The 24,284-nt window shown below is 41.5% G+C and overlaps 1 protein-coding gene and 1 pseudogene across 4 annotated transcripts in view; one reads left to right on the forward strand and one right to left on the reverse strand.

Annotated features, from left to right (window-relative positions):
* Nucleotides 1-5,256: 5,256 nt before the first annotated feature.
* On the reverse strand, nt 5,257-5,899 carry LOC146444443 (uncharacterized; annotated as a pseudogene).
* Nucleotides 5,738-24,284, forward strand: part of REV1 (REV1 DNA directed polymerase) — a 58,741-nt gene continuing 40,194 nt past the window's right edge. For 2 of the 4 annotated variants that reach the window (XM_085054899.1, XM_085054891.1), the window contains exons 1-4: nt 5,738-5,865; nt 20,303-20,369; nt 21,133-21,265; nt 23,040-23,208. In XM_085054899.1, the coding sequence (XP_084911025.1) occupies nt 20,313-20,369; nt 21,133-21,265; nt 23,040-23,208 (359 nt within the window). In that variant the 5' untranslated portion in view covers nt 5,738-5,865; nt 20,303-20,312. Of the gene's footprint in view, nt 5,866-20,302; nt 20,370-21,132; nt 21,266-23,039; nt 23,209-23,771; nt 23,970-24,284 lie in introns of those variants that run through there. The other 2 variants (XM_085054880.1, XM_085054906.1) reach the window with 2 other exon arrangements.

Consider the following 24,284-nt stretch of genomic DNA (forward strand, 5'->3'; position numbering starts at 1 on the left):
TAAAACTTATTTTTACGTATTCTTCCCAGTTGCAAGTGCAGATGCAGCCCTGATGTATGACTGGGGGAGGATTTTTCACCATTCAGCTGTGCCCACAGAATCTGCACCAGCAGAGTGTTGCACCCACCAATGGTAATGAGCAAGAGGAAGAGAGAACTGAGAGATCTTTAGACTCTTCAGTAAATCCATGTTTTGTGTAAAACAGGCTCGATGCATTGCTCCATTCTGGAGCCTATTGCACCTCTCCGAAATGACTACTGGAGGGTAAAGTAGGTTCATAAAATAAAGCCATGAGAACAGGCTCACATGTCAGCATATTTTACTCTTTTTAGCTGGGCAGTTCAAAGACATAGGACAAATATCTGTTGGTGACACCTGTCCCTTCAACCAGTGGTCCTGTGGACAGCAGCAGTAACACAACAACCATACTGTTCCATCATTAGCAAAATGTCTGACCCTAGCTGTTGGCTCTGATTCTTTCCAACAGCCTTTCCAGGTTTGCTTGTTTTTTATAATTGCTTTGCTTCCCACCTTTTTTTACCTAGGTCTTTATTCTTGCCTGGAGAATGCCTTCTGTGCAAAGAGCCTCACAGCTTCTTCCCCTAATGCCAGGCCCAAATGTAGACCACTGCTCTGTGCAAGTTTTGACTTCATATTATTTTGTCCTTTCAGAACTGTTCTTAGTAACAGACTAAGAAAAAACGGGGGGAGGGGGAAAAGAGATTGTTTGCAAGTGTAGATTACCCTGCAGAGGTTTGAAGGTGTTTTGTTTGGGTTTTTTTTCTGTGATGTTTAAAATTCATGCCAGACAAAAATTCTAGCTAGAGATCTTCCTTAGGTTCTTCCACTCTTGAAAGAGCAAGAGCAGCTCTGCTCAGTAGAACTAATTAATCATAATTGCAATAAAACATATATTCCCGTTCAAAATATCTGACTGCATTGTGGTTTAGGAGCTAACAAAAATTGGCATCATGGCTAAAAAGTAGGTGTAGGCAGTGATACGTAACATATCAATGCTACAAACAAACGCTGTAGATGAGATTTTACAACAGCAGTTTCAGTGGTTGAAACAATAGTGCTTGGCCAGGAAACTACTGCAATAATCCTGCAGCTTTTACATGTCAATATTTAGGGCATTACTACAGCAGGCTGTGTTACTACAGCATTGCAGGAGTTGTGAAATGTGTCTCTGTCGTTCATAATTACCTCGGCCCTGCGAGAGATGTGCAAAACTACAGACAAGCACGTTTCGCTCCCCTCTGGTTCCGCGCCTGGCTCCTGACGGGCGGGAGGACGGCGGGGGTGTCACCAGGGCTCTCCGAAAGGCGGCCCCGAGGGCAGAGGGGCGCGGGCGGGGCGGGCTGTGCCCGCAATGCAGCACCGCCTCGCCGGGAGACGCCAGCGGAACCACCGCCTCCCCGGGCAGCCAGGCATCCCTGCTGCTGCTCGGTGCAACCCGGGACACGGCTGCCCTGTGCCCATCCCCACCCGGGACACGGCCGCCCTGTGCCCATCCCCACCCGGGACACGGCTGCCCTGTGCCCATCCCCACCCGGGACACGGCTGCCCTGTGCCCATCCCCACCCGGGACACGGCCGCCCTGTGCCCATCCCCACCCGGGACACGGCTGCCCTGTGCCCATCCCCACCCGGGACACGGCTGCCCTGTGCCCATCCCCACCCGGGACACGGCCGCCCTGTGCCCATCCCCACCCGGGACGCGGCTGGCCGTGCCGATCCCTGATGCGCGGCTGGCTGCTGCAGGGTGCGTGTGTAATTCGTGTTTGCGCGGAAAACAGCACCGCGCTGACGGCCACAGCCTCAGCCACTGGCAGGCAGCCGCGTTGGGTGCGCTGGGGATGAGGCACATTGGTACCGAAACAGCCTGCTGTGGCTTGGGCGGAGACAAACACCTGAATGTATTACAGGGCTGAACCTGTTGGTGTGAGAGGGTCCAGAGAGCCCAGCCAACATTTGGAGATTAATTCCGTGTCCCCTATTCTCATCCCTGTGCTGCCGAAACAAAAATCACCTCTGTGTTTGCAGCTGGGAACTGAACCTGAGCTGAACCCACCCAGCATGAATTTGACACAGGTGATTCTTCCAATAGCTCTTGAACCAGGAGAACTGCAGAGTGAGAAGTAAGGACCTTTCTACCATATGACAAGGGAAAAGTCCACTGCAGCTATTCTCAATTGGTTATTTTTCTGTCACAATTGCAGCTTACAGAAGCTGCAGGCTGATGACTGCCATGGAAAAGCAGTGAGCAGCAATTGATTGTCAGTTTCACCTTCTGGACCCTCTCTGGAAATGGGATGAAGGTGGCACGTTCTATTATATGAATAGCTTGGCTCTAGCAGAACCAAGCAATTGGAAGTGCTTTGCCCTTTAAACAGAACTACCTGCAGACCAGGAAAACAATAGCATAGCCCAAGCTAAGTTTTCTTCCTCTGTGAAGTAACAGAAGATGGGCGCTCTGTTGGCCTTGTGTTTGTGTGTACTCTGAGAGCCCAACTTCACCCTGGGAAACATGTGAGACTAGAAAGAATACACAGAAATATCAGCATGGGGAGGGATCTTCCACTGGTGGCTTTACATGCCCTGTCTGACAGTGTAAGACCCAGAGATGTGACGACAGAAGCCTTCAGAGGCCATAGCAGCCACAGTCACTGCTTTGTCATGCCTCCCATATTAGGCTGTAAGTATGATGACCCTGAGCCTCTTAAGTTTCACCTGGAAATGCCTTTGTGCTGAAGTTACTGAAATTACATCAGACATATTTTTTGTAAATTGGAGCAGATTTTGACTCAGAAAGTGAGATTTATAGGTAAAGGTTGGTCAACAATAACACCTCATGGAGATGCCCCAGCTAAAACCTCAGTCCCACTGAATACCCAGTGCCTCTCTCCCCAGGGCCTCTCTCCCCAGCCTCAGATTTGATTCCAAACTCAGTGAAGACAGCAATAAAGCTTTTATTGAAATCAGCAGGCTTGAACCAGGCTTCACCCTGTAAATATTTACCAATGACTAAGCAATAGATCCAGTTCCCAATCTGCCTACTATAACCTAAGATGTTTCTCTGTCAGCTCAGGAACTCACTGGTGAACATGAGTTACAGCCTGAGGGCATTAAAAGACAGAAAATAATTTACTTCTGTTATATTTGGCCCTTTTCCTAGACTTCCCTATATTCATCCTATTTTTAACATGAATTCATTTTTCTATTTCTTCCTAAACTAATATTGGCCTATTTTAACTAAGTGTATGTATTCTTTCCTGAAAGTATAGTATAGCTATTTCAGGTTTTTTCACTGGTAACTCTTACCCCAGCTATATTTCACAAAAAAAAACAGCTGTCCCCACATGCCTCTCTAAATAATTGTTGGTTCCTGTTATAATTTGCTTATATGTCAGTTTCTATTTAAAAATAAAATATAATCATTGACTAACCATTTTAAAGCTGTTCTTGCTAACCTAAATTAATCCCTATTCCACTTGTCTTTCTGCCTTTCTGCTCCACAACTGCCCCCTAGAGAAATAACTCTGTAAGAAAAAAAATAATGCATACATCCAGTCATGCAGTACTTTTAACAGTTAGTTTATTCCAGACTGGCAAGGACTGGGATTGGAAGAGTCATTTCCTGACAAAACTGGAAAACGCTGGCCCAGTGAAATGGATATATTCTAGATTTTCAAAACAGTATTTTTCAGAACTTTTTTTTCAGGTAATAAAATTGCTGATGAAAATTAGACTGAAAGCAGCCAGCCCCAATGTCTCCAAAATTTGACTTAAAGCTGGTCAAAACTCTGCTTCGTGCTTCCTCCTAGCAGGAAAGACGCACATTGTGAGGAGGAGTTTCATTAAAATACTGAAAGTCGAACATTTGGGTGTTTCTCATGAAGGTGATAAGAGTTTTCCTATAAATATTTCTCAAAATGAAATGCAGAAACCACTCTCTGGCTAAAATAGCTGATGCTTAACCAAGAAACACAGACCTGAACTTGAGCTTTCCTTATCCTACGTGGGTATCTTGAGCAGTATGTAAACAGACATGGGTAAAATGCTGGACATTCATCATGGTTTTGATTTTATCACACGAAGTAGAGCAAAAAAACCATTTGAAATTGTAACATTTTTCACAGAACAGGACAACTGCAGCAATGCAGATGGAGAAAAGAAAGTTCCACATAAGCCCTTGTCTTACAGTGACAGACACCTTCATCCCTGGAACCGAGTCTGTATGGGTCTGAGTCCATCTGACTGATGATGTTCTAAACAAATTGAAGTTTTGCCTAGTATTAGTGGGGACTCCTAGCAGATCTGTTTATGTGGACACAGTTGTAGGACCAGGGCTATTTGCTATTTATATAACAAATAGCATATAAAAGAGTAAGTCAGTAGTAATCTTTATGTAAGTAACACAATCAGACTGGTGTTTCAAAGGATTTCTGTCTGATTTCCCCTACATTCCCATACCACTATTACACCTCCTTTCCTATACAAGGATCTCCACATACCCTAGGTCTTCCCACACAACTGGCCTTCCGTTCTTCTCAGCCTCCCCACGGACACACTTCAGAGTATCCTCAGTGTACTGAAAGGAGGTTGTAGCAAGGTGAGAGTTCACTCTCCCAGGCAACTACCGACAGGACAAGCTGTGCTAGGGTAGGTCCAGGTTGGACATCAGGTGGAATTACTTCATGGAATGAGTTGTTACACATTGGAACGGACTGCCCAGGGAGGTAGTGGAGTCACCATGCCTGGAGGTGTTCAAGAATTAGCTGGATGTGGCACATGGTGCTATGATTTAGTTGACAAGGTGACTGGCTAAAGCCTGGACTTTGTCGACAATCTTGGAGGTCTTTGCCAGCCTAAAGGATTCTGTGATTCTGCAATTAAAAATGCAGAATCACATGGGAGGAGCCAATGGGTGTTACTCCTGTATCCAGCACGTGAGGGGAACAAGCAAGCCCTTTTTCTGTGGAAGAAATCCTAGTGAGGGTGGCAAGGCCTGAACCTGGCTCAGCTCCAATTCATCCACGCGGACCCAGCCTGGTCAGGGACAGGGCTGAGCCGTGACCGCTCTCCCGGGTTCCCTGCCGGGAGGTGGACGCAGCGGGGGCGAGCACCGCCACAGCCTCGTTCGGGCCGTCCCCACCCGCTCCTTCCCTGCAGGGTGGCTCCTGGATGCGGGAGCTGCGGCTGCGCTGGGCACGGCGACTCCCGCGCTCCGCTCCCGTCCCGGGCCGAAATCCCCTCACGCCCTCCCGCGCTTGCGGCGCGCCCGTGGGGCCGCCAGGGGGCGCCGCCGCCCCGCGCCCTGCGCAGCCCAGCCGGGCGCGCCCGGAGAGGCGCGCGAGCTCTCGCGCCGCGCCCCGCCCCGCCCCGCCCCGCCGTCACGTGCCTGCGGTGCGAGCGCCCCCCTCTCCCCCCGCCGTCAGCCGCTGCTCTCCCTGCGGGCGTGCCGCTAGGGGGCGCCGCGGCCCAGGGGCCCTGCCTGGCCCCGCGCGCGCCGTTTGTTGACCGCGCGGCGGCGGCGGGTTGGTGGCGCGAGACTCTCCCGTGACGCGCCCGCGGGAAGGGGCGGGGGTGGGTGGGGGGAGGAGGAGGGGCCGTGCCGGGGACACCGAGCGTGGTGGGGGGAGAGGCAGAGAGCGGGGAGAGCGCGGCCGGCGCTGGGCAGGAGGAGGAGGAAGAAGGCGGGCAGGAGGCGGCGGTTGCGTGCGTCCGTCCGTCCGTGCCGGAGGGGGAGCCGCGATGTGAAGCCCCACACACACACACACAACACGCACACACGCACACGGCCCGGCAGGGCAGGAGGCAGCGGCGGCGCCCCCGGGAATGTGCGTCTGGGACGCGGCGGAAGGTGAGCGGTGGCGGGGCTGGCGGAGCGGGTGCCTTCCCCCTCACGGCGCGGCGGCCCTCATGGCGGGGGGGACGTGCGGGGGGTGGCTCGGGGACGGGGAGAAGGAAGGGAGGGAGGGAGGAAGGGAGGGCGAGCCGGAGGCAGACGCGGGGCCCGCAGCCGCTACCCTGCCTCACAGCCCCTCCCTGGGCCCGCGGCCTGGGCCTTCCCCGTTCTTTTCCCGGCGCGGGAAGGGAGGGAAGAGAAGGGCAGGGAAGGGAAAGGGGGGCGGCGCGCGGCGTTATGTAACCGGCGCGTGGGGGCCTCGGTTGCCCGCGCGCGGGAGGGCGGAAGGGGACACGGGGACGGACCCCTGTGCGCGCCCCCGCCCGCCTCGCGAGGCGCCGCGGGTGCGCGCCAGGTGTGCGCGTGTCCGGGTCACCCGCCCCTCCCCTCACCTGTGCGTCTGTCTGTCTGTGTGTCTGTGTCCGTGTCTGTCACATGGGGCCTGCGCTGTAGACACAACACGGGTCCCCCAGGCAGAGCCGGGGCGAGCGATGCTGTGCCACAGCGTTCTGCCAGCGCTGAGGGGTCACTGCAGGGAAATAGGTTGGAGGGGGAGGAGAGGGAAAGCCCGAGCCCTGGCGCGGCCGTGCCCTCTGGAACCCTCCCCGCGCTGTAGCAGCGTGTATCTTGTCTGCGGTTTCCCGTAGTGTTTGTCACAAGTTGTATTTGCTGAGCAATAGTGCTGGGTATAACCGGTGTGCCGAAGGGAAGAGGGGGGACCTGTGCTTAATGAGTAAGCCCGTGCTTACCAACACTGAGGGACAGATGTGCTCACATCTTGACCCCCTCCCCGTCTGATTTTGATGCTTTTTGCTATACAGTTACCATTGACTTGATCTGTGATACTGAGCTAAAAACCCCTGATGGGAAATGCACCGTAATGGTATGTTAGCCTTAAGAAGGAAGAGGATCATAATACCACCAGTGCGTTAGTTTTTTAGTAGAAAGTCTGTGTGTTATGTGCTGTAATATTCCATTATTTCTAATGCTTTAAAATTAACATCACCGTTTTCAGAATGATAGGGCTGTGAATACTCTGCTTGTGTTAATAATTGTGTTAACGAAAAGATGAGTTGATGTTTGTTATGCATCCTGATCTAAAATCCAGGTCCCACCTCAAATTTGACACCATAGTCCGAAGAAGCAAAAGCACGGATTGTAATTTTATGATCTGAATTCTTTATTCATTTAGATGAAGTTGTTGCTCAAATAGAACTGGTTTGAACAGTTACCTAATAAGCGTTAGTTTGCAAGAGGTTATGGCTAGAATTTATTTCTGGAATAGTCCTGTTTTACTAAGGTCTATGACATTTAACACGAGTGAAATCCAAGATCAGACAGAAATCCAAATCTCTGACAGATTCCTTGCCATCTTGCCTCAAGCATCTAGTTATTACCCATTCCCACCATATTGGTCTTTCATTCAGTCCATCATTTCTTCTGCTGGATAATGTACCAAATCCCTGTTAGTAAATAATCCCAAGCTGTCACACTGGAGGTCACTGGTAGGACAGTGTTAGTAGAGGCACAGTGCAGACACCTGTCTTGTGACTCACTGATGTTTAACTGCTCAAAGAAAGATTGTTTTAAAAGCAAAGCTCTAATACGAAAAATACATTAGTATGTTTCAAGCCTCAGTTGTAAAGTGGTTGTACATTCTTTCTGTGTACAGTATGTGTGTTTTCAGTACATTATTTAGTAATGGGCCCTTCAAACCTAGCACCAGTCCATCTTTGTACCATAGTACATACATTCTGTTACAGTCTGTTCTGGTGTATTGATAATGTGTTGTATCAGAGTGCTAATTTTCATTAGTCATTTCTGATCCCTTGACCCACATGACTTCTTGAAAGAATTTTCATGGCAAATTTTCAATCTTTCTATCGTCCCTTTCATTTACTAGAGAGATATAAAAAAAAAAGTGGGAATGAAATCTGGTTTTGAGTAGGTAGAAAAAAATTAACATGATTACACAGACCTTTTTTTTAATAATCCAGGACAAGCAGGAAAATAATAACTTGCCTGACCCTGCCATGTGTTTTCCCCATTTCATTTGTTGGCTATTGTTTATTTCATAAAGAATATTTTTTTAATTCAACATTTTTCTGTTTTAATTAAAGAGGTATATTATTATCACTGAAATCTCTGTCAGCTCTTAGGAGGTTTACCTGGTATATATATAACAAGGAAGCTAAATATCCAAATGCTGAAACCCTTCTTCAAGAATACAATGTAGATTAATTTGGTGATAGTGCCATGTGTTTACCTAAGCATAGCAAAATGAGGAAAAAATTTTAAACAAATAGAAGTGAGAGAGGCCATGGAGTTACCAAAGAAAAAAAAATAATTGAAAGTAAGAGATCAAATCTTAAGTGGATGCAAAAAACCATAAGGAATTCTCAGACGTGTCATACAGTATGCTTGTGGAAGTGTCTTTCTCTAACAGATAGGTATTTGTAGTGCTTTACCCCAAGAGCAGCTTTTTGTTCTGTTGTGGAAACCAGACAGCATTTTAATTGGAGACACAAATGTTTTTAGGGAAGAGGGCCTGCCATCTTTGTGATCCCCTCACGTCTGTATTTTATGTGGAATATCTGGTGCTCATAAGATAGATGTCAGAATTAGGAACCTCTTCTTTCTCCATCTTCAGCAGAAGACAGGTGAGTGTGTAGAACAGCTTTAAACTCTGAGCTGTAATGATAACTTCCATTCCTGTGGCTTTTATTTCAGAATCTACTTAAGGACTGCTGCTATTGTAACTAAGGAATCTGTGACCATGAAGTTCCCATTGGACATACTTTTAGTTTTGTATACCCCTAGCAAGGATGGTATCAGTGTTAGCTTTTGGGGAAAGCAACTCCTTTCCTATCTCAAAATTTCAGGTTTCCCAGTTGGTATTCTGCCTGTTTAGTAGTACTGAAGCTAGTGACTTGAAATTTGGTTGATTGCAGAAGTAAAGCTTAGCCATGCTGTGGTTAACTCTCCTGTTGGTTTTGCTTTCTGTTCCTGGCCATCTCTAAATACTTTACCCAAGTCCCAGTGTAAGGGAGTTCTTGGTTGTAACCTCCTTATTTCATTTGCCTCAATTAATGCACATCTCTTCAGCTTCTTGATTTTTGAAAGTAAATAATACTGAAAAAGGGAAAGCTGTTTTCTCTGAGGACAAGACACTGCTCAGGTACCTTGCAGAGTCATTCTTGCAAATGCATGTGGATTTGTTTGAGTGCCAAAGCAAGAAAGCAATGCTGAAGCTGCACAGAGTAGAGTCAAGAACTGCTCTAAGATTTTTCCATACTAACATAGAGATCGGCAGTCTTCTGGCAGGGTGAGGTGTGTGGTGTATTTTGGCAGGATCCTGGGGACTGTTGATACCATGTTTTGTCAGGCTCTAGATGTCAGTGAATATCCCAAGAAAAATAAAGTTCTGTCCACCATGTTCATGACTTCACCTCTTTGAGCTGACTCAGGTCAGGTGTTAGTTCAGGGCATAATGAGTCAGCATCTTGGACAAATAGTTGTACTCCGTTTATGTAATTTTGGAAACCTAGGAGCGGTTGCTTTTTAAAGGAAGTAATGGAATTGCCAATAATTCTTACAGGCAGGGAAGCCCCTGACCCCATGGCATGTAAGGTAAATGATTAGGGCAGTTTTCCAAGTAGTGTGAATGTATTTTACCGTTTTGTGCCATTGAATGCAACTCCCAGTTGAAGTAAAGAACTAAAGTAATGATCTGTATTGAAAGGATACTGTTCCTCATTTCTGAATCTGCCTGTTGTTTTGGGGAAACATTAGAGCATTGGGCTCTAATAGTGCCTTTTCAGTCACTATTTCCTTGATTTTCATGCTGTAATTGCATTATTTGGTAAGCAGTTCCAAGAATCCTCTTAATAAAACAATAGGCAGGGAGAGGTAAGGCTGTAATGATTTTTCAGTGTAATTTCTGGCTGATTTAAAATTTTAAGTGTTGCCCCTTCATAATGATTCCTTTAACTTCTGTATTGATTTTTAACCCAAGTTTTACAAGTGTTATGTTTGCTTGGGATAGGCCATTTTTGCTCTGTGGCCATTTTGTATTGATCTGTCTCCACTAAGCAGCAGTGTAACATTGTTCTTTTGATGTCAGAGGCACTTAAAATACCAGCTTAGAACCACTTCAGGCCAAGAATGCAATTCAGGTTTGAGTTTAAATTAAAGGATCCTGAAGAATTAGAGCATTTTTGTTTTGTCCCAAGATCTTAGAACTATATTTTTCCTGGAAAACACAGAGTTTGTGTTCTGTCTTTTTGTTTTTCTCTGAGTCTAGGAGGAAACTTGTTAATATATTGGGTCAGATCAGAAATTTGTCTTGTTAATAACAAACTAACATACTGAGGTACATCCCCTTTATGTTCTGAGCTTCTCTAATTTGTTACCTTAAAAAAAATAGAATGTCTTTTTATTCTATTTGTCTCTTTCACAGATATGGACTTTTAGCATCCTTGGTATCCAGTGTCAGATAATCTTCAAATAAACTAGTCAGTTGTTGAAAAAATACTTCCTTTTCTTTTGATCTCTACCCTTGCCAGTTTCATCTGATTCTTCCTGGTCTTGTTGGTGTGAGTTGATGAAAAAAAGTAATACCCATGAACTAATGGAAGATGTAGAAAACTTGAGTAGAAACTTCAGACTTCAAGGCTAAGCACAGAAGCCTTGCGTTGTGAAGATTTTACTTCAAAAAACATTTTGCAGCTTTGAGAGTTTCAAAGGCAATGTCGGAAAAGCATTTGGGAACTTGACTATGCAATGTCAGTTGAAATTAATATCATTCAAAAGCTGGTATGAACAGAAAATTACCTATTTCAATACTGAATCTGTAGTTTTCAATGCTTTTGCTGGTAAAGTTGTTGAGTTCTCAGAGTTTTGCTGCCCATATGTGAGTAAAGAGTCCTCCTTAGGATCTGATATCGTCTACCTTTTGCAAAGTGGATGTCTACTCTCTCCCTTTCAGTGAAAAGTCTGGCAGGATCAACACTTGCTCGGTGATAACATTGGGTTGACCATAAAGCACAACTGCCTTGGGCATGTCTCTTAAAAAAACCCAGCTTCATCATAGAATCATGGAATGGTCAGGGTTGCAAGGAACCTTAAAGGTCATGTAGTTCCACCTCCCCTGTCATGATCAGGGATACCTTCCACTAGGCCAGCTTGCCTAGAGCTCCATCCAGCCTGGTCATGAACACTTCCAGGGATGGGGCATCCACAGCTTCTCTGGGCAACTTGTTCCCGTGCCTGACCAACCTCACAGGAAAAAATTTCTTCCTAATAGCTGATCTAAACCTACTCTTAGTTTCAAGCCTTTCCCTCTTGTTCTGTCCCTACATGCACTTGTAAATGCTTTCTCTCCCTTTTTCTTGTATTCTCTCTCCACATACTGGAAGGCCACAATTAGGTTGGCCTGAAGTCTTCTCCAGGCTCTCATCCAATTCTCCAATTCTCTCAGCCTTTCCTCATAGGAGAGCTGCTCCATCCCTCTTATAACCTTGGTTCCTCTCCTCTGGACTTGCTCCAGCAGGCCTGTGTCCTTCCTGTACTAGGGACCCTGGAGCTGGATGCAGCACTCCTAGAGGGGTCTCAGCAAAGCAGGGGGACAGAATCCCCTCCCTCACCCTGCTGTCCACACTGCCTTTGGCGCAGCCCAGGGTATAACTGGCTTTCTGGGTTGTGAGTGCACATTGCTGGGTCATGTCCAGCCTCTCATCCACCAGCACCCCCAAATCCTTCAGGGCTGTTCTCAATCTGCTCATCCCACAGCCTGTATTGATTCTGGGGGATGCCCCCACCCCGGTGCAGCACCTTGTGCTTGGCCTTGTTAAACCATGTGTGCCCTCCCTACATTGGGTACAGTGCTGGCCTGGAGCAGCAATTTGTTTCTATGCCATTCACTACTACCAAAATGGCCAGTTTGGGTAGAGAGCAGTCATGTTGGTCAGCAACAAAGATCAGTTTGTTGTGTGTTCACATACATACAGATATCCATACACGTGTGTAGTCAAATACTAAATTCAGTCAAAAATATGTAGTCTCTTCTGAAGAATTTCACCAGTCTCCTGGGCTGAAGTCTGGGGAAGCTGAAGGTAGTGTATATGTCAGAGGTTTTCACAAGCGCAGTTCCTCTGAATTTGATGTTAATAAATTCAGAGCATCCACAGATTCCTTGCTTTGATCACCTCATGAAAATTTTGCAGTTGTTTATTTTTGAATAATTATACCTGCATTTACCCACTTTTCTTGCCTTATTAAGTTTTTCTTTAGCTTTACAAGGATGTTTCAGTTGTGCCTGGGAAGTCTTAGTCCTAAATCATTCAGCAGCAGCAACTCTTCTCATTGTTTGGGAGTGGGGATCATGGTTTACTTATGCTACCTACTGAGCTCTTGATCTGTGCCTTAGTATAGGCTACTTGGGGAAGACAGGAGTTGTGGAACTGGATTTTCATACTGAGTGCACAAACCAAAAACCTTCTAAACAAGTTCTGTTGATTTACTAGGTGGAAAATGAACACTCCAGTCTTCATTTTCAAAGAAAAAAGAGACACAGTTCTGTCTTCTCAAATGCTACAGATAGCTAAACAGAGGGGATTGAAGGCAGACTGCCCAGCTCATAAGCTCGTGTTATTTGTTGTTTCAGGTACTCAAGTCCAAGAGAACATTTCCTTTTGGTGATTTACAATCCATTTACTATGTTTCTATCTAGAGTTCTTATTCCACACTCTATGCTTCTTATTCTGATTTTGCTTACTAGTTTTTATTCTGCATTCTAGGCATTTAGAAGCTGGCATAAAAATTATGAATGTGCCAAGTCCTCTTGGGTTTGAAGCCCCAAAAGAATTTAAGCACAGGAAAAGAAATGATGAAGCCAGTTGGTAACTTTGCTGAAACTTACCAGTGTATTGTGGCAGTAAGAGTCTTTGTGTCAAAGAAGGGATATTTGAAGTCAACAGTGAATTGAGCTACATGGTTACAATATAGCGATGAACATTTGTGAAGAAAAGCGACTTAGCACTGAAGAACTCTGAAGGGGCTTGGGAGGTCATGATTTTACCAAAAAATGCAGAAATGTTGAAACTGAAGACTAGTCTTCTGTAAGAAGAAAAACTCAACCAAGTTAAACCACTACTTGTAACAAGCTCTGAATGGACTGTAGCTGCTACTGAGTGTTATTCCTAGAGGGGAATTGACAGTTGGTTTCAAGCTAAATCTGTCTTGATATTTTTCAAAGAATTAACCATCTGAAATGCCATGTATTAAAAGCAAAAAGGATATATTGAAAACAGATTGCTCAAAGCTGGTGTGAATTGTACAGTGATGCTGGTTTATGGACCTCACGCTCATGCTTCCTCAAGTTGTGACAATTAAAACAATTGTCTGTCCCAGATTCCCATATTAGTTGTGAAAGATACTTGTCTTGTACAGCTCTCATGTAAACAGTTACCTGCTGTGCAACTGCTTTTTGTGTCGCTGTGATATTTAGCCAGCAAAAGAAACCTATTTTTTTAGATGTTACTTGTGTGTAAAGTATTTAGTACATTATTGTAACTTAAACTAATCTGAAATAAGGACCATTTTGAGTTGCAAAAATAGTTGGTTTGGAAACTGGATTAGTTTCTCAAAGAATTCCAGCATCTCTTTCTGCGGGAGTGATTGAACTGAAGGTTCTCAGAGTATCATTTCTTTGCTGTCAAGCTCAAATGAAAGTATGCATAGAACATAGTTTTAGAATAGTCATGTGCACATAAGGAGTTGATTCTGAAGGACTTGGGGTTTTTCCATGTTTTATGTGAGTTGTATCGTATTTCGCCTTTCTAGCAATTGCCATGGATGATCCTATTTTAGACAAACAGTATTTCTAATTTTCTTATACTAACTGTTTTATCTGATATTTAAACTGCGCAAGATTTTGAAGTTTGTTCTTTCCTAATTTGCACTCTTAGCTTTACTCACAGGACTTGGAGGCGGTGTTGGGTGGTTTTCAGGACAGCTATGGTTTCAAGTGTCCTTCAGCTAGTTTAATTTCTCTTGAGTTAGAATATCAAAGATTGAACTGCAAAACAGAACTTTCTGGTTGACCTTGTAACATCAGGTGCTTGTAGTTAGGTGTGCTTATCCTATGGAGACAGGTGGTATAAGAGGGGAAGCTGTTTGATTTGTAAGGATTTTTTTAAACCACCCTATGGAAAAGGTGAGGTAGCCTATCCTTCTGGTTCATTTGGCTGGTGGGGAAACATAAGCAGCACTACTTAGTGAAGAGTAGCCAGCTCATTGCAACTCTATCTACATTTACACTGCGGTTACATATAGCCATGACCCAAAACTTGGTTTCTAGAAACGGCTAGGATAATTTTGAGACCCCATCCATTCTTCTTTTTTGGCCTGTCTGCTTTGGTTTTATCTGATGCTTTTATAAGTCGATTCGTCTTGCTAAACTTTCAGGAAGCTAAACTATAAAATTATGTCAATTTTCTGTTGATTTAATGAGCAGAATTGCACAGGGCACCAGTGTGAACATAGGGGTCGTGTGATCTTGGAAGTAGAGTGGAAGCTGCGAAGAACGGATAAAGCCTGTTAGGCCAGCAGAGGCTGAAGAGCAGAACCATCCCTTTTGGTAGCAGTCAGCCAACAAGTTAACTGAACCATCTTACGAAATTTCACCCTGGAAGTTTATTTCCCACCTAGAATTCAGCTGCTTTGCAATTACTAATTACTAATTTTAATACGGAATTGGTAATATTATTTCTGAATTGTCTAAAATCACAGGAATATAAGCATATAGTATCTTTTAAAAAGCTTTTCACTTTTTTTGTTTAAGTTCTTTTTGCTGGATTCTGAACTTCTCAATATGTGGTAGAAAACAGTTTTATACCCTGTAACAGCAGTTCTTTTCCAGAAGACTCAGCCATGAATAGGACTCTCATGTGCTGGAAATGTGTAAACACGTAAGATAGTTCTTTGCTTAAAGAGCTTGAAGACTAGTGCCAAGCAGAGTGGTGAGTTTGATGTGAGAGCTGGAACTTTGAGGCATGAAACTCAAACAAGCCACAAAATACCCACTTGATGGAAAAAATTTTTAAGCCCTGCTGAGCTGGGATGGATTCAATCTACAGTTCAAGGAAAAGATTCTGATATTTATTAGCAGTGGCCCAAAACAACCATATTTCTGCTAGAGTTACACCTTCTGTATACATTTGTGGTATGTGAATATGTTCAATAAATCAAGTTATTTTGCTTTAGAGGACATTGACAGCATGTCTGTTCTGGTTGGAAATGCAGACTAGCTGTTTCAGTGTGTTACACTCCCGTGCAGCTTTCAGTTACCTACAGTTGGATTATTTGGATGGAACGTTATTTGTGCAATGTATTTAGACACATCTTTGGCAGGGTTATTTGTTGAGTCACAGTGCAGCCTCACTTGTCTTTGGAAATAGTTCATGTGCTTTCTTGTAGAGCAGAGCCGTAAAGTTTATATTCTGCCAAATTCAAGTTGGCTACTTGAAGAGGCAGCAAAAATACCTCTGCTCTATATACATGCTTGGCAAAGAGACTGCTGAAACATATGACAGAAGCAGGGACTAGTACTGCCCTGGCATTAAAAAGCTCACAAGGATCCACATTCACTTCTTACAGAGTCATTGAGATCTGTATTCTGTACCCCTAACCATTTTTCCCCCTAATACCTGTGGTTTTAGTCTGGGTTTGTCCCTTATCCATGGTATCCCAACTGCCCAGTATAATGGAAAGCTACTGTCTTACAGTTACACCATCCTGAATTTAAAATAATTTAAAGAAATAATTTTCTTTAGTGTGTGCCACAGATGAGATTGAAACAAATATGAACATCAACATTTGCATCTACATTCCATGCTCTGTAGCTCTTGTATATGCACAGATCACTTAACATTTTATTCCATTACCTGATCTGTGGGCTTTGATTAATAGTCTTTTGTAACAGGATTAAGTGGTTGTGGATTGGGAAGTATAATGCTAGGCCTATGAAGCAATGTGTAAAGGGATGTTACAGATCTTTGGCTGTATTGACTATTTCTGAGCCACTAGTGATGTATAGAACATCAAAACGCTTTGTTTCTCTTTTAGCTTCAGTTTTCAAAAGGATTGTCCAATAGAAATTTGAATTTTAGCTAACCCTGTTTTGTGGAATGATAAGATTCTGCCATTTGTATGTGGTCTAGAAAGAGATACTGGGCCAAATTATGCTTATTTTGACCACAGGGGTTTTTAACTTGACTTTTTTTCTTGAAAAGTTATTTCTCTAGCACTGCAAAACTGGAATGCATTCCTAGGAATACTGGTTTTGTCTTTACAGGCTTTTGTGGAGATTCAGAGTTTGTTGGGATTCCCTCTTTTAATTGCAGAAGATTTCTTTATGTTCACAAGGTCCAGAATATGAGCATTTGAACTTTATTTACAAAGCTTTTCTCTGGGCAGGGGGTCACTTTGTACCTTGTCCTTCAGGCTCTAGAAATAACCTAAAAACTAGTAACTGTGGTGGTTTGCTGAGTCTCTGTGAATTTGTGCTCTTGAATTTGTGGAAACAGAGAAAACTTTTCTGAAACAAGTTACACACACTTAAGAAAGAACCACAAGAAAGATGAACACTTGTCTGAAATTGTCCTGATTCGTGATGGATGTTTGAAGTCTCCTGTCTTGATTTCCACTGACTCACACCCCTTCTGTTCCCCACCTTCAAGGGTTCTTCACAAAGCATTTCTCTTACTCATCCCTTTATCATGATTCCTACAGGGGGAGCATCATACCATCCTTACGTTTCTTATTTCACGAACCAGTGAGCATGTTTAAAATCTTGCTTAACTTTTCATCTGGTTTAATATATCCTGTGCAAGGATCTCTCATGTTCATTCGTTCCTTAGGTTTCAGCAAGGCAGCTGTAGAGGTTACCTTCATTTTCAAGAAAAAATCCACACTGTAAGCGCAAGTCTTTACAGTGAGATTTCTCTGTTGTCCAGAAACCTTGGTTCATCATTCAGTTACTGGAACTATAATGGGAGAAACTAGTCCCCTAGCTTTTCCTATCAGCATTAAGAAAATAATCCATGACCCTGAAGACTTGAGCCAGAGGCATCTAGTAATCACTGAAGTACCATGTTCTTAACCTGTGTTTAGAATTTAAGTGGACTGTCTTAAATGAACTGAGTAAAAAAATTCGTCTGCTAAGGAAATGGTAAATCACTATCAGATGTTTTAAGTCAGTATGACAGTCTAGTTTCTCTAGATTTGCAGGCTCTAGGAAGACAACTTCCGAACTGTTGATATGTCATGTTTTTAGCACACTGACCTAAAGTAGTTTTGTTTGATTTCTGATTTTAATTAAACTAGGCATGTAACCATTATTCTGATTTTGATTGGCTTCAGTGTGTGTGGTGGTGTTACCTAATGGCTTTTAGACTAGAGATCTTTCTTCCTCACCTTCCAGTGTCTTGAATAAAAATGAAATGTGTTTCAAGGTTTCAGAAAAGCTTGCTCTTATGAAGGCAGTTCTTCGGTTTATCAGACATTAGATAGAGTTAGAGCATGACAGGGCCCTAGGATAGTTGCTTGTATAAGGGTCAGAATTAACTACCTATCCAATCCTGTCCTCTTGGTAGTTGGAGTTGTGGTGATTTAGAGTATGCATTTCATCCAGTCTTTGGGTTTTTTTCAGTGTAGGACTTCGTATTTGTATGAGGTTTTCTATGTGATAGACCTCAAAAGAGTATCTAGTCTAAACTTTCACATCTAGGGAAGCCTAGGTGAGGTTATCTGGCACCCTGTCCAATTGCAACTTGAAAATATCCAGTGATGAGGACTCTGCCGTGTCCCTGCATTCCAGTGATTGATTGTTCACACTCTAAAAAATATTTTTCTTGCATCAAGATGAAGCTTTCTGATGTAACTTGTATTTGTTGCCTCTTGTGCTCTCCATGTGGCTCCTTTTGAAGAGAGAGCCTCTATCCTTTTTGTAGCCACCCTTTAAGACTTTGTCTCCCTTTATTTAAAGAGGGAGAAAGTAATCATTAGTTAAAATTCCGGTCTCTTTTATGAGCTCATACACTGATATCTGTAGTATCTAAAAAACCTAAATTACATTTTCATTGATGTTTTTTCTTTTTTCATGAACTTACACTTTCCTGGTTTTTCCAAGAATTTCTTAGCCAGAAGTGATAGATGTGAATTACAGTTTACTTCAGCTGATGGAAAAAGTACAAATTTTACATATGAAAGAAATAAGCCATTTTCAGTATATACTGTCCTCTCCAGGAAGGAAGTCAGTTTTGTATTTTATGTGGTCATCTAGCTCATCTCCTCTCTTTTTCATCAGTGCTCTTTAAGAGTTCTGTGGTATGTATTAGATCCAATCCAAACCACTAAAAATTAATTTCAGAAGGCCTGATGTATTGGAATATGTCTCTGGGTAAGAAATTCAGGTACCCAGAGAGAAAATACATCAATCTGAGAAGGTGTTGGTTTGTTTTGGTTGTTGGTGAAGAGCTCATCTCCTTGGCAAGGGATTGATCTTCATAATTACATACAACAATGTGTATGTCGGTTCTGTATCAAGTTACAGCAACTGTAATAATAGAACCAGGTTTATCATGATCTTTCTGTGTTTGTAGAGGTCCTGAAACATAAAACAGATGCTTGTGTTTTCAAGGTATCTACTGCCTGCTTTGATTATAATTGTGTGGTTGCCTAATCTGCCATATTTTCAGTAGTCCATGAAAATTATAGCACTTATGAAAGTTTCTGAAGCTGTGTCTTACTTTGCAGTCAAACCTGCCTGCTATCCAGGGTGGTTTAACTGGATGTCAGAGTATGCCTGCTTGGTCCTTAAGGACAAAAGGGATTTAAGAGACAAAGCTAGAATTCACTTTCAGCCAGGTTCATTAGAGACATAAATTTAATACAATAAAAGAGACAGTCTCCAGAACAGTACAGTAGAAGGCTGGGATAGGAAAATGACCAGAATGTGTTGTCATCTCTGTCCACAACTGTATTTGCTTTCTGGTAAGCTGGAGACTGAGTGAAGCTTCTGTGCTCCTGTTACTGGACAATGCTGTGGATAGTCCAGAGAATAGGCATCTTCTCAAAAGCAGGCAAGTATGGAAAAAAACCCCAAAAACAGTTGACTTCCTTCTGTGTATTTACTGTAGTTTTGTGTGGTGTTTATGGAGGATAAAGTAATATAAATTAAATACTTAATGAAATAGTAGAATTAAGACTGTCACCTTTTTCTTCTTTGTTTCAGAGTCTTGTCCTCATTTCCTAAAAGCTGATAGACCTAAAAGACTATTTTGCTTTTTTGTTTAGAGAACTATTTTGGTTGGAAAGTGAGAGATGTAATAGCAGGCAGTGACCTCAGGATCTTACTACATCATTAATCAGAATTCTAAAACTGGTGTTACAACAGCTATAGTAAATACAAATCACTTGGGTGCAGTGAACAGTTGGCCACAGTCCAAACATTTCTTTTTCTATCCAGGAGTTCTGTTCTAGCCAACTAATAGCTCATCTGGGGACACTGCTGTGTTTAGCTCATGGTCCAGGGATAAGTGTCTTGCATAAAGGAAAACTGCAATTTGGCTGATTTGATTTGTTTATTTATTTATTTATTAAGCTGTGCAAACTAACAAAAAGCCCCAAAGAATCAAATAACAAACCTAACTATAGGTTTGTTACTATACTATGTATTTGTTATATATATGTAATATATTAACTGACTATCATACCTAGGTCACTTAAACAGTTGGCTTTTCTTTGACCATAACATCACCTTTGTTTTCTTTGATATGATGTATTGCATTACAGCAACAAGTGCTTGCATGTTTTATAATCAGCTGTAAATCCATTGGTGAAATCCATCCAGTCTCTAATACCAGGAGGTGGTTGCGTGCATCACACCATGTCTGTGGTATCAAATAGGAAATAAAAGATTGTTTGTGACCTGGACAATATTTTGCATGGATGCTAGCAGCTGTATTTTAAGATCCTCTTATTCTTTTTTTATAGGAGATGTATGATGAACAGAAAGAATTTAATAAATTGTAATGGAAAGTGAACATTGTAAGCAGTTTTTTATGTTCAGAGTGAATACGGCCAAATGTGCATGTGTGGTTTTTAATACATAGCAGGACCTGCAGTATGCATTACTACAAAGCTGAGGAATGAGGGTTTTATACAATTTTGCATTTCTAGATTGGCTGTGAAACTCAAATACTTCAGTGGAGTTGGTTGAAAAAATTTAATCTTTGTGATAATCTGTAAATGGCTTGTAGTTCCATCTTTGAAATGCCACTGGTGATAGTGCTGAACATTTAATTGATCAAGCATTGTTTTTCCTATGCAGAAGCTTCAGTATGAGGCGGGGTGGATGGCGGAAACGAGCTGCCGATGGCGACGGATGGGGAATATGGGTATGTTCAAAACTTAGTGGCTTTTTTTAAAAAGAGGTAAATGGCACTGTGGTTAAAAAGGGTTTGCAGTTTTGTTATACATGCTAAAGGGATGCTATAAATTAAACCCTTTTGCTTTACTTGAAAACACATAATTAAGTTTGGAAGAAGTTTTTTAATTACCAGGTTTTGAAGTCTTTGTTCACAATAATCACTAAATTTCATTATTAACAAGTGCAGACCATTGAATAGCTTTAAGTCACTATTTAAAAAATAAACTGAGTAATTTGAAAACTATTTATGGTTGTCTCCACCACATTCTGTAGTTGGACGAACAATAACTGAGAAACCTAATTTATATAAATGTTTAGAATACTACTCTCTCCTGTATATTCAAGAACTGAAAATATGTGGAACCACATTGTTTCATTAGGCAATGAGCCACCAATTCAGCACACAAATTTACATCCCATTCTTTCCTCTTTTTATTCTACAAGAATTTTTATATATATAGAATCTTTTCCAATAAGAAAAAGATAAAAGAAGTATGAAATAAGTCCTGCCATGTTGGTAACAAGATGCAGTTACCTTGTAGATAAGAGTGTATGGTGGAGGATTTGTTATTTTTCATTTGGAAAAAGAATGTCTTTCGTGTGTCAACCAAATTCAGTTTGAAGGAATGTTGCTTACCTTTCCAGTCTTATAATTAACCAGTTTCTGTATGTAAACATTAGGAAATAAGACTGCCATCATGGGTTGTGTTTTGTTTTAATTTAAAAACTAGGGTGGGTACATGTCAGCAAAAGTTAAGAAGTTGGAGGATCAGTTCCGGTCAGATTCAGCCATACAGCAACAGAGGGATGGAAATTCATCAAGTATCTTTAGCGGAGTCGCCATCTACGTCAATGGCTTGACAGGTGAACCTTTGGGGGTTTTTTTGGGTTTTTTTTTTGGTTGTTTTTTTTTTAAGGATCTGTTTTGTGTTGTTCTCATGTTTACCATCCTTAGTAGAGATAACTGCAAAACACATGAATTTGCAACTAAGTAAATACATGCCAATTACTGTATACGTTTTGTATATTCCATTGTTTTTCATTATTAAGGTTTTCAATATAAAATCAGATTTACATTCTAAGTATAAATATTGCTTTACTATATCATTTACATGAAATAACTTTTGTAAAAATAGGAGTGGATCTTTCCATGTTTCTGTGATCTTATTATTTGAAATGAAACGTTTAAACTTCTTCCATCCTCCTACACTTATTAAATTTTTAATTTTTCAAGTTATTGATGGTTAGATTGTATGCCTTAAATTTATGTTTGGGAGAATATGCTGAGGTTTTATTGCTCAGAGTGGTATAAAGTGTGATACAGAACCTAGTAATAGCAGAAGGAGGAACAAGAGAAGAGGTAAGACATTTATGCATTGTAGGGACCATCTGTGATGGACTGATAGTGCATGTTAGCTGGAGTAAGGTTTTTAATCTACCATGTTTATGTTCATACTTCTCTTTAGCTCTGTAAAGCAGCTTAATAACGTTTTGGAGATTCCCCAGAAGCCTTTTTCAGGAATCTATGCCAGGAATGTTGTGATTATTATATAACTGATGCGTACAGCTTCTATGAGATAGATTAGTGCTGGTTTAAGCACAGGGCTCAAACAGATAGAAAAATATTAAAGTGAGTATGTTAAACTATTAATACATCTGGATTGGTTGTTCAATGCAGGTCTTTTCTTTAGTGAAAATCCAGCCTTTGTGTATTTTTCAAGCTACTAGTCCCTAAACAGAGCTCTAGAAGCTGGTTGTCCAAAAGGCTGGAGTAGGAAAGATAACACTTGAATAAAATGTGTGCTATTTTCTGTTAAAAATTAGAGGTATAACAAAGTGTTAGATGTATTTTGAGAGTTGACTGGAAGGAATTGTGACTGTACCCTTTAAATTTTTTTTTCTTCCTTCTTGTATTGTTCACCTTTTTTTAAAGTATCTTGTGCTAGATTCACTATTCATACTTTGTGTTAGTGCTGACCCAGATTTATTGGTGCCTTTGTGACACCACTATAAACATTTTCCAAAGCTAACACTTTCTTCTTTTTTTTTTCCCCCACCTCTGCTTGCAAAATAAGTACTCTTTTTAACACAATTAAGAAGATAAGAAAAGTTGTTAGTTTTTAAGGTATTCTTCATTCCCTGTAACATTTCAAGAATAACCCGATAAGGAAGAAGTGAGTTAACTGCTTCAGTAAATTGTATGGTAGTTCTGTGCTGTTGCTAAACCCTTTTGATATTAATTATTTTCTGCTGCTTCTGGGTGTAAACTATTCTCCCAAACTCTGGTGAAAAGATAATGTAATTTAGTACTATGTTGATGTAAAGCATTTTTTAATATAGTTTAGTGTTACATCTGCTTGAGTATTTTTTCCTGCACTTCACCATACATGTTGAGGGAAGAGTCTCTATAGCAAGTAGAATGTTTACATTTTGAATCAGTGTTCTCAAAAACACAGGTTTCTGCATTTCTTGCAAAATGTTTTTCTGATTTGTTCTTTGAAGAACTTGTAGGATTTTTTCAGGAGTGAAACAAAGGTTTGCACTATTTCTGATCATGGCATCATATTTATAAATTAATTTTTCTTTTTACTGTATTTGCTGGCACGAAACAGGAATATTTATTATTTTAATTTTATAGATCCCTCAGCTGATGAATTAAGACGGTTGATGATGTTACATGGAGGCCAATACCATGTGTACTATTCCAGATCAAAAACAACTCACATTATTGCCACCAATCTTCCAAATGCCAAAATAAAAGAATTGAAAGGAGAAAAAGTTGTTCGGCCTGAGTGGATCATGGAAAGGTAAGTTTAGGTCTACTGCATATGGAGATTTCTCCTTTTGGAGGCAAAAAAACCCCAAGAAAAATATTGGGAGGGAAAAAAATTAAAGAAGATTACATTTTGAGATTATGGTTTAGCTTAAAATAAACAAGTCGTGGAACAGCTGAGTAGAAATACCACTGTTACATTGGAGGTTTGCTTCTTAGGAACTGTTCCTTAAGAAACTTCACTAAGAACACTCACAAAGTCTCAAGCATATTGGGAAACTGAACATTATCCTGTTAATTCCATTTAATATCTAACCAATTGACCAGACTTCATCTCATGATGTTAAATAACTACTATGTGATTTTTTTTTTTTTAAACCTCCTACCTTGTGTATTGCATAAGTTTCATGTCCTCTGTATGTAAAGAAGGATGTCAATTGAAAAGTGTTCTCATGAAATTGAAACTAATCCATCTAAACATTTATTGTGTTGTGACTTTGTGAGAAAATAATTAAAACAAATTTTTTTAAAAAATGTCCACATTTTATTTACAAAGAATTTATGTTCTTTGGTTTCTCCATGTCCTGGAATATACAGAATCCACTGAAGTTGTCCTTAGGTACTTGGTAAAGATGATAGCCAAGCTCAGAGCAGTTAATGTGGCTTGCATCTATCTTCCATCTGAGGAATCTACAGGAAATAGAGCAGACAGGAATATGTTCTAGAAATTATCCTGCCAATATCATGCTATTCTTAAATAGCCTCTTTCCTAGATGACCTGCAGAAACCAGCAAGGTACTGTTCTGCAATGTATGTGTGACCTCTTACTTGCAGTTCGCTGATTTTCAGTCCTATATATTCAGCTGTTTCATATCATGTATTTTTATGGTCATTTTTTTAAACTTAAGTTAGAAATTGTAAGTTTCTCAGTTTGAAAAAGACTTTAGATATATTTTTTTCCAACAGTTTTAGAGCCTCAACGTTGTGTTTAAGGGCTTGGAAAACTGATGGTAGGTGTGGTTTTATTTCGAAGATGTGACTGCTTTTTATTGGTGCCATTAGAGCTTGTTAGGATTTTGACCAAGTTGGAAAAATCAACTTGTATACATT

This window comes from Lichenostomus cassidix, chromosome 1, assembly GCF_008360975.1.
Source record: "Lichenostomus cassidix isolate B80296 chromosome 1, HeHo_3.0, whole genome shotgun sequence".
Lineage (NCBI taxonomy): Eukaryota > Metazoa > Chordata > Aves > Passeriformes > Meliphagidae > Lichenostomus > Lichenostomus cassidix.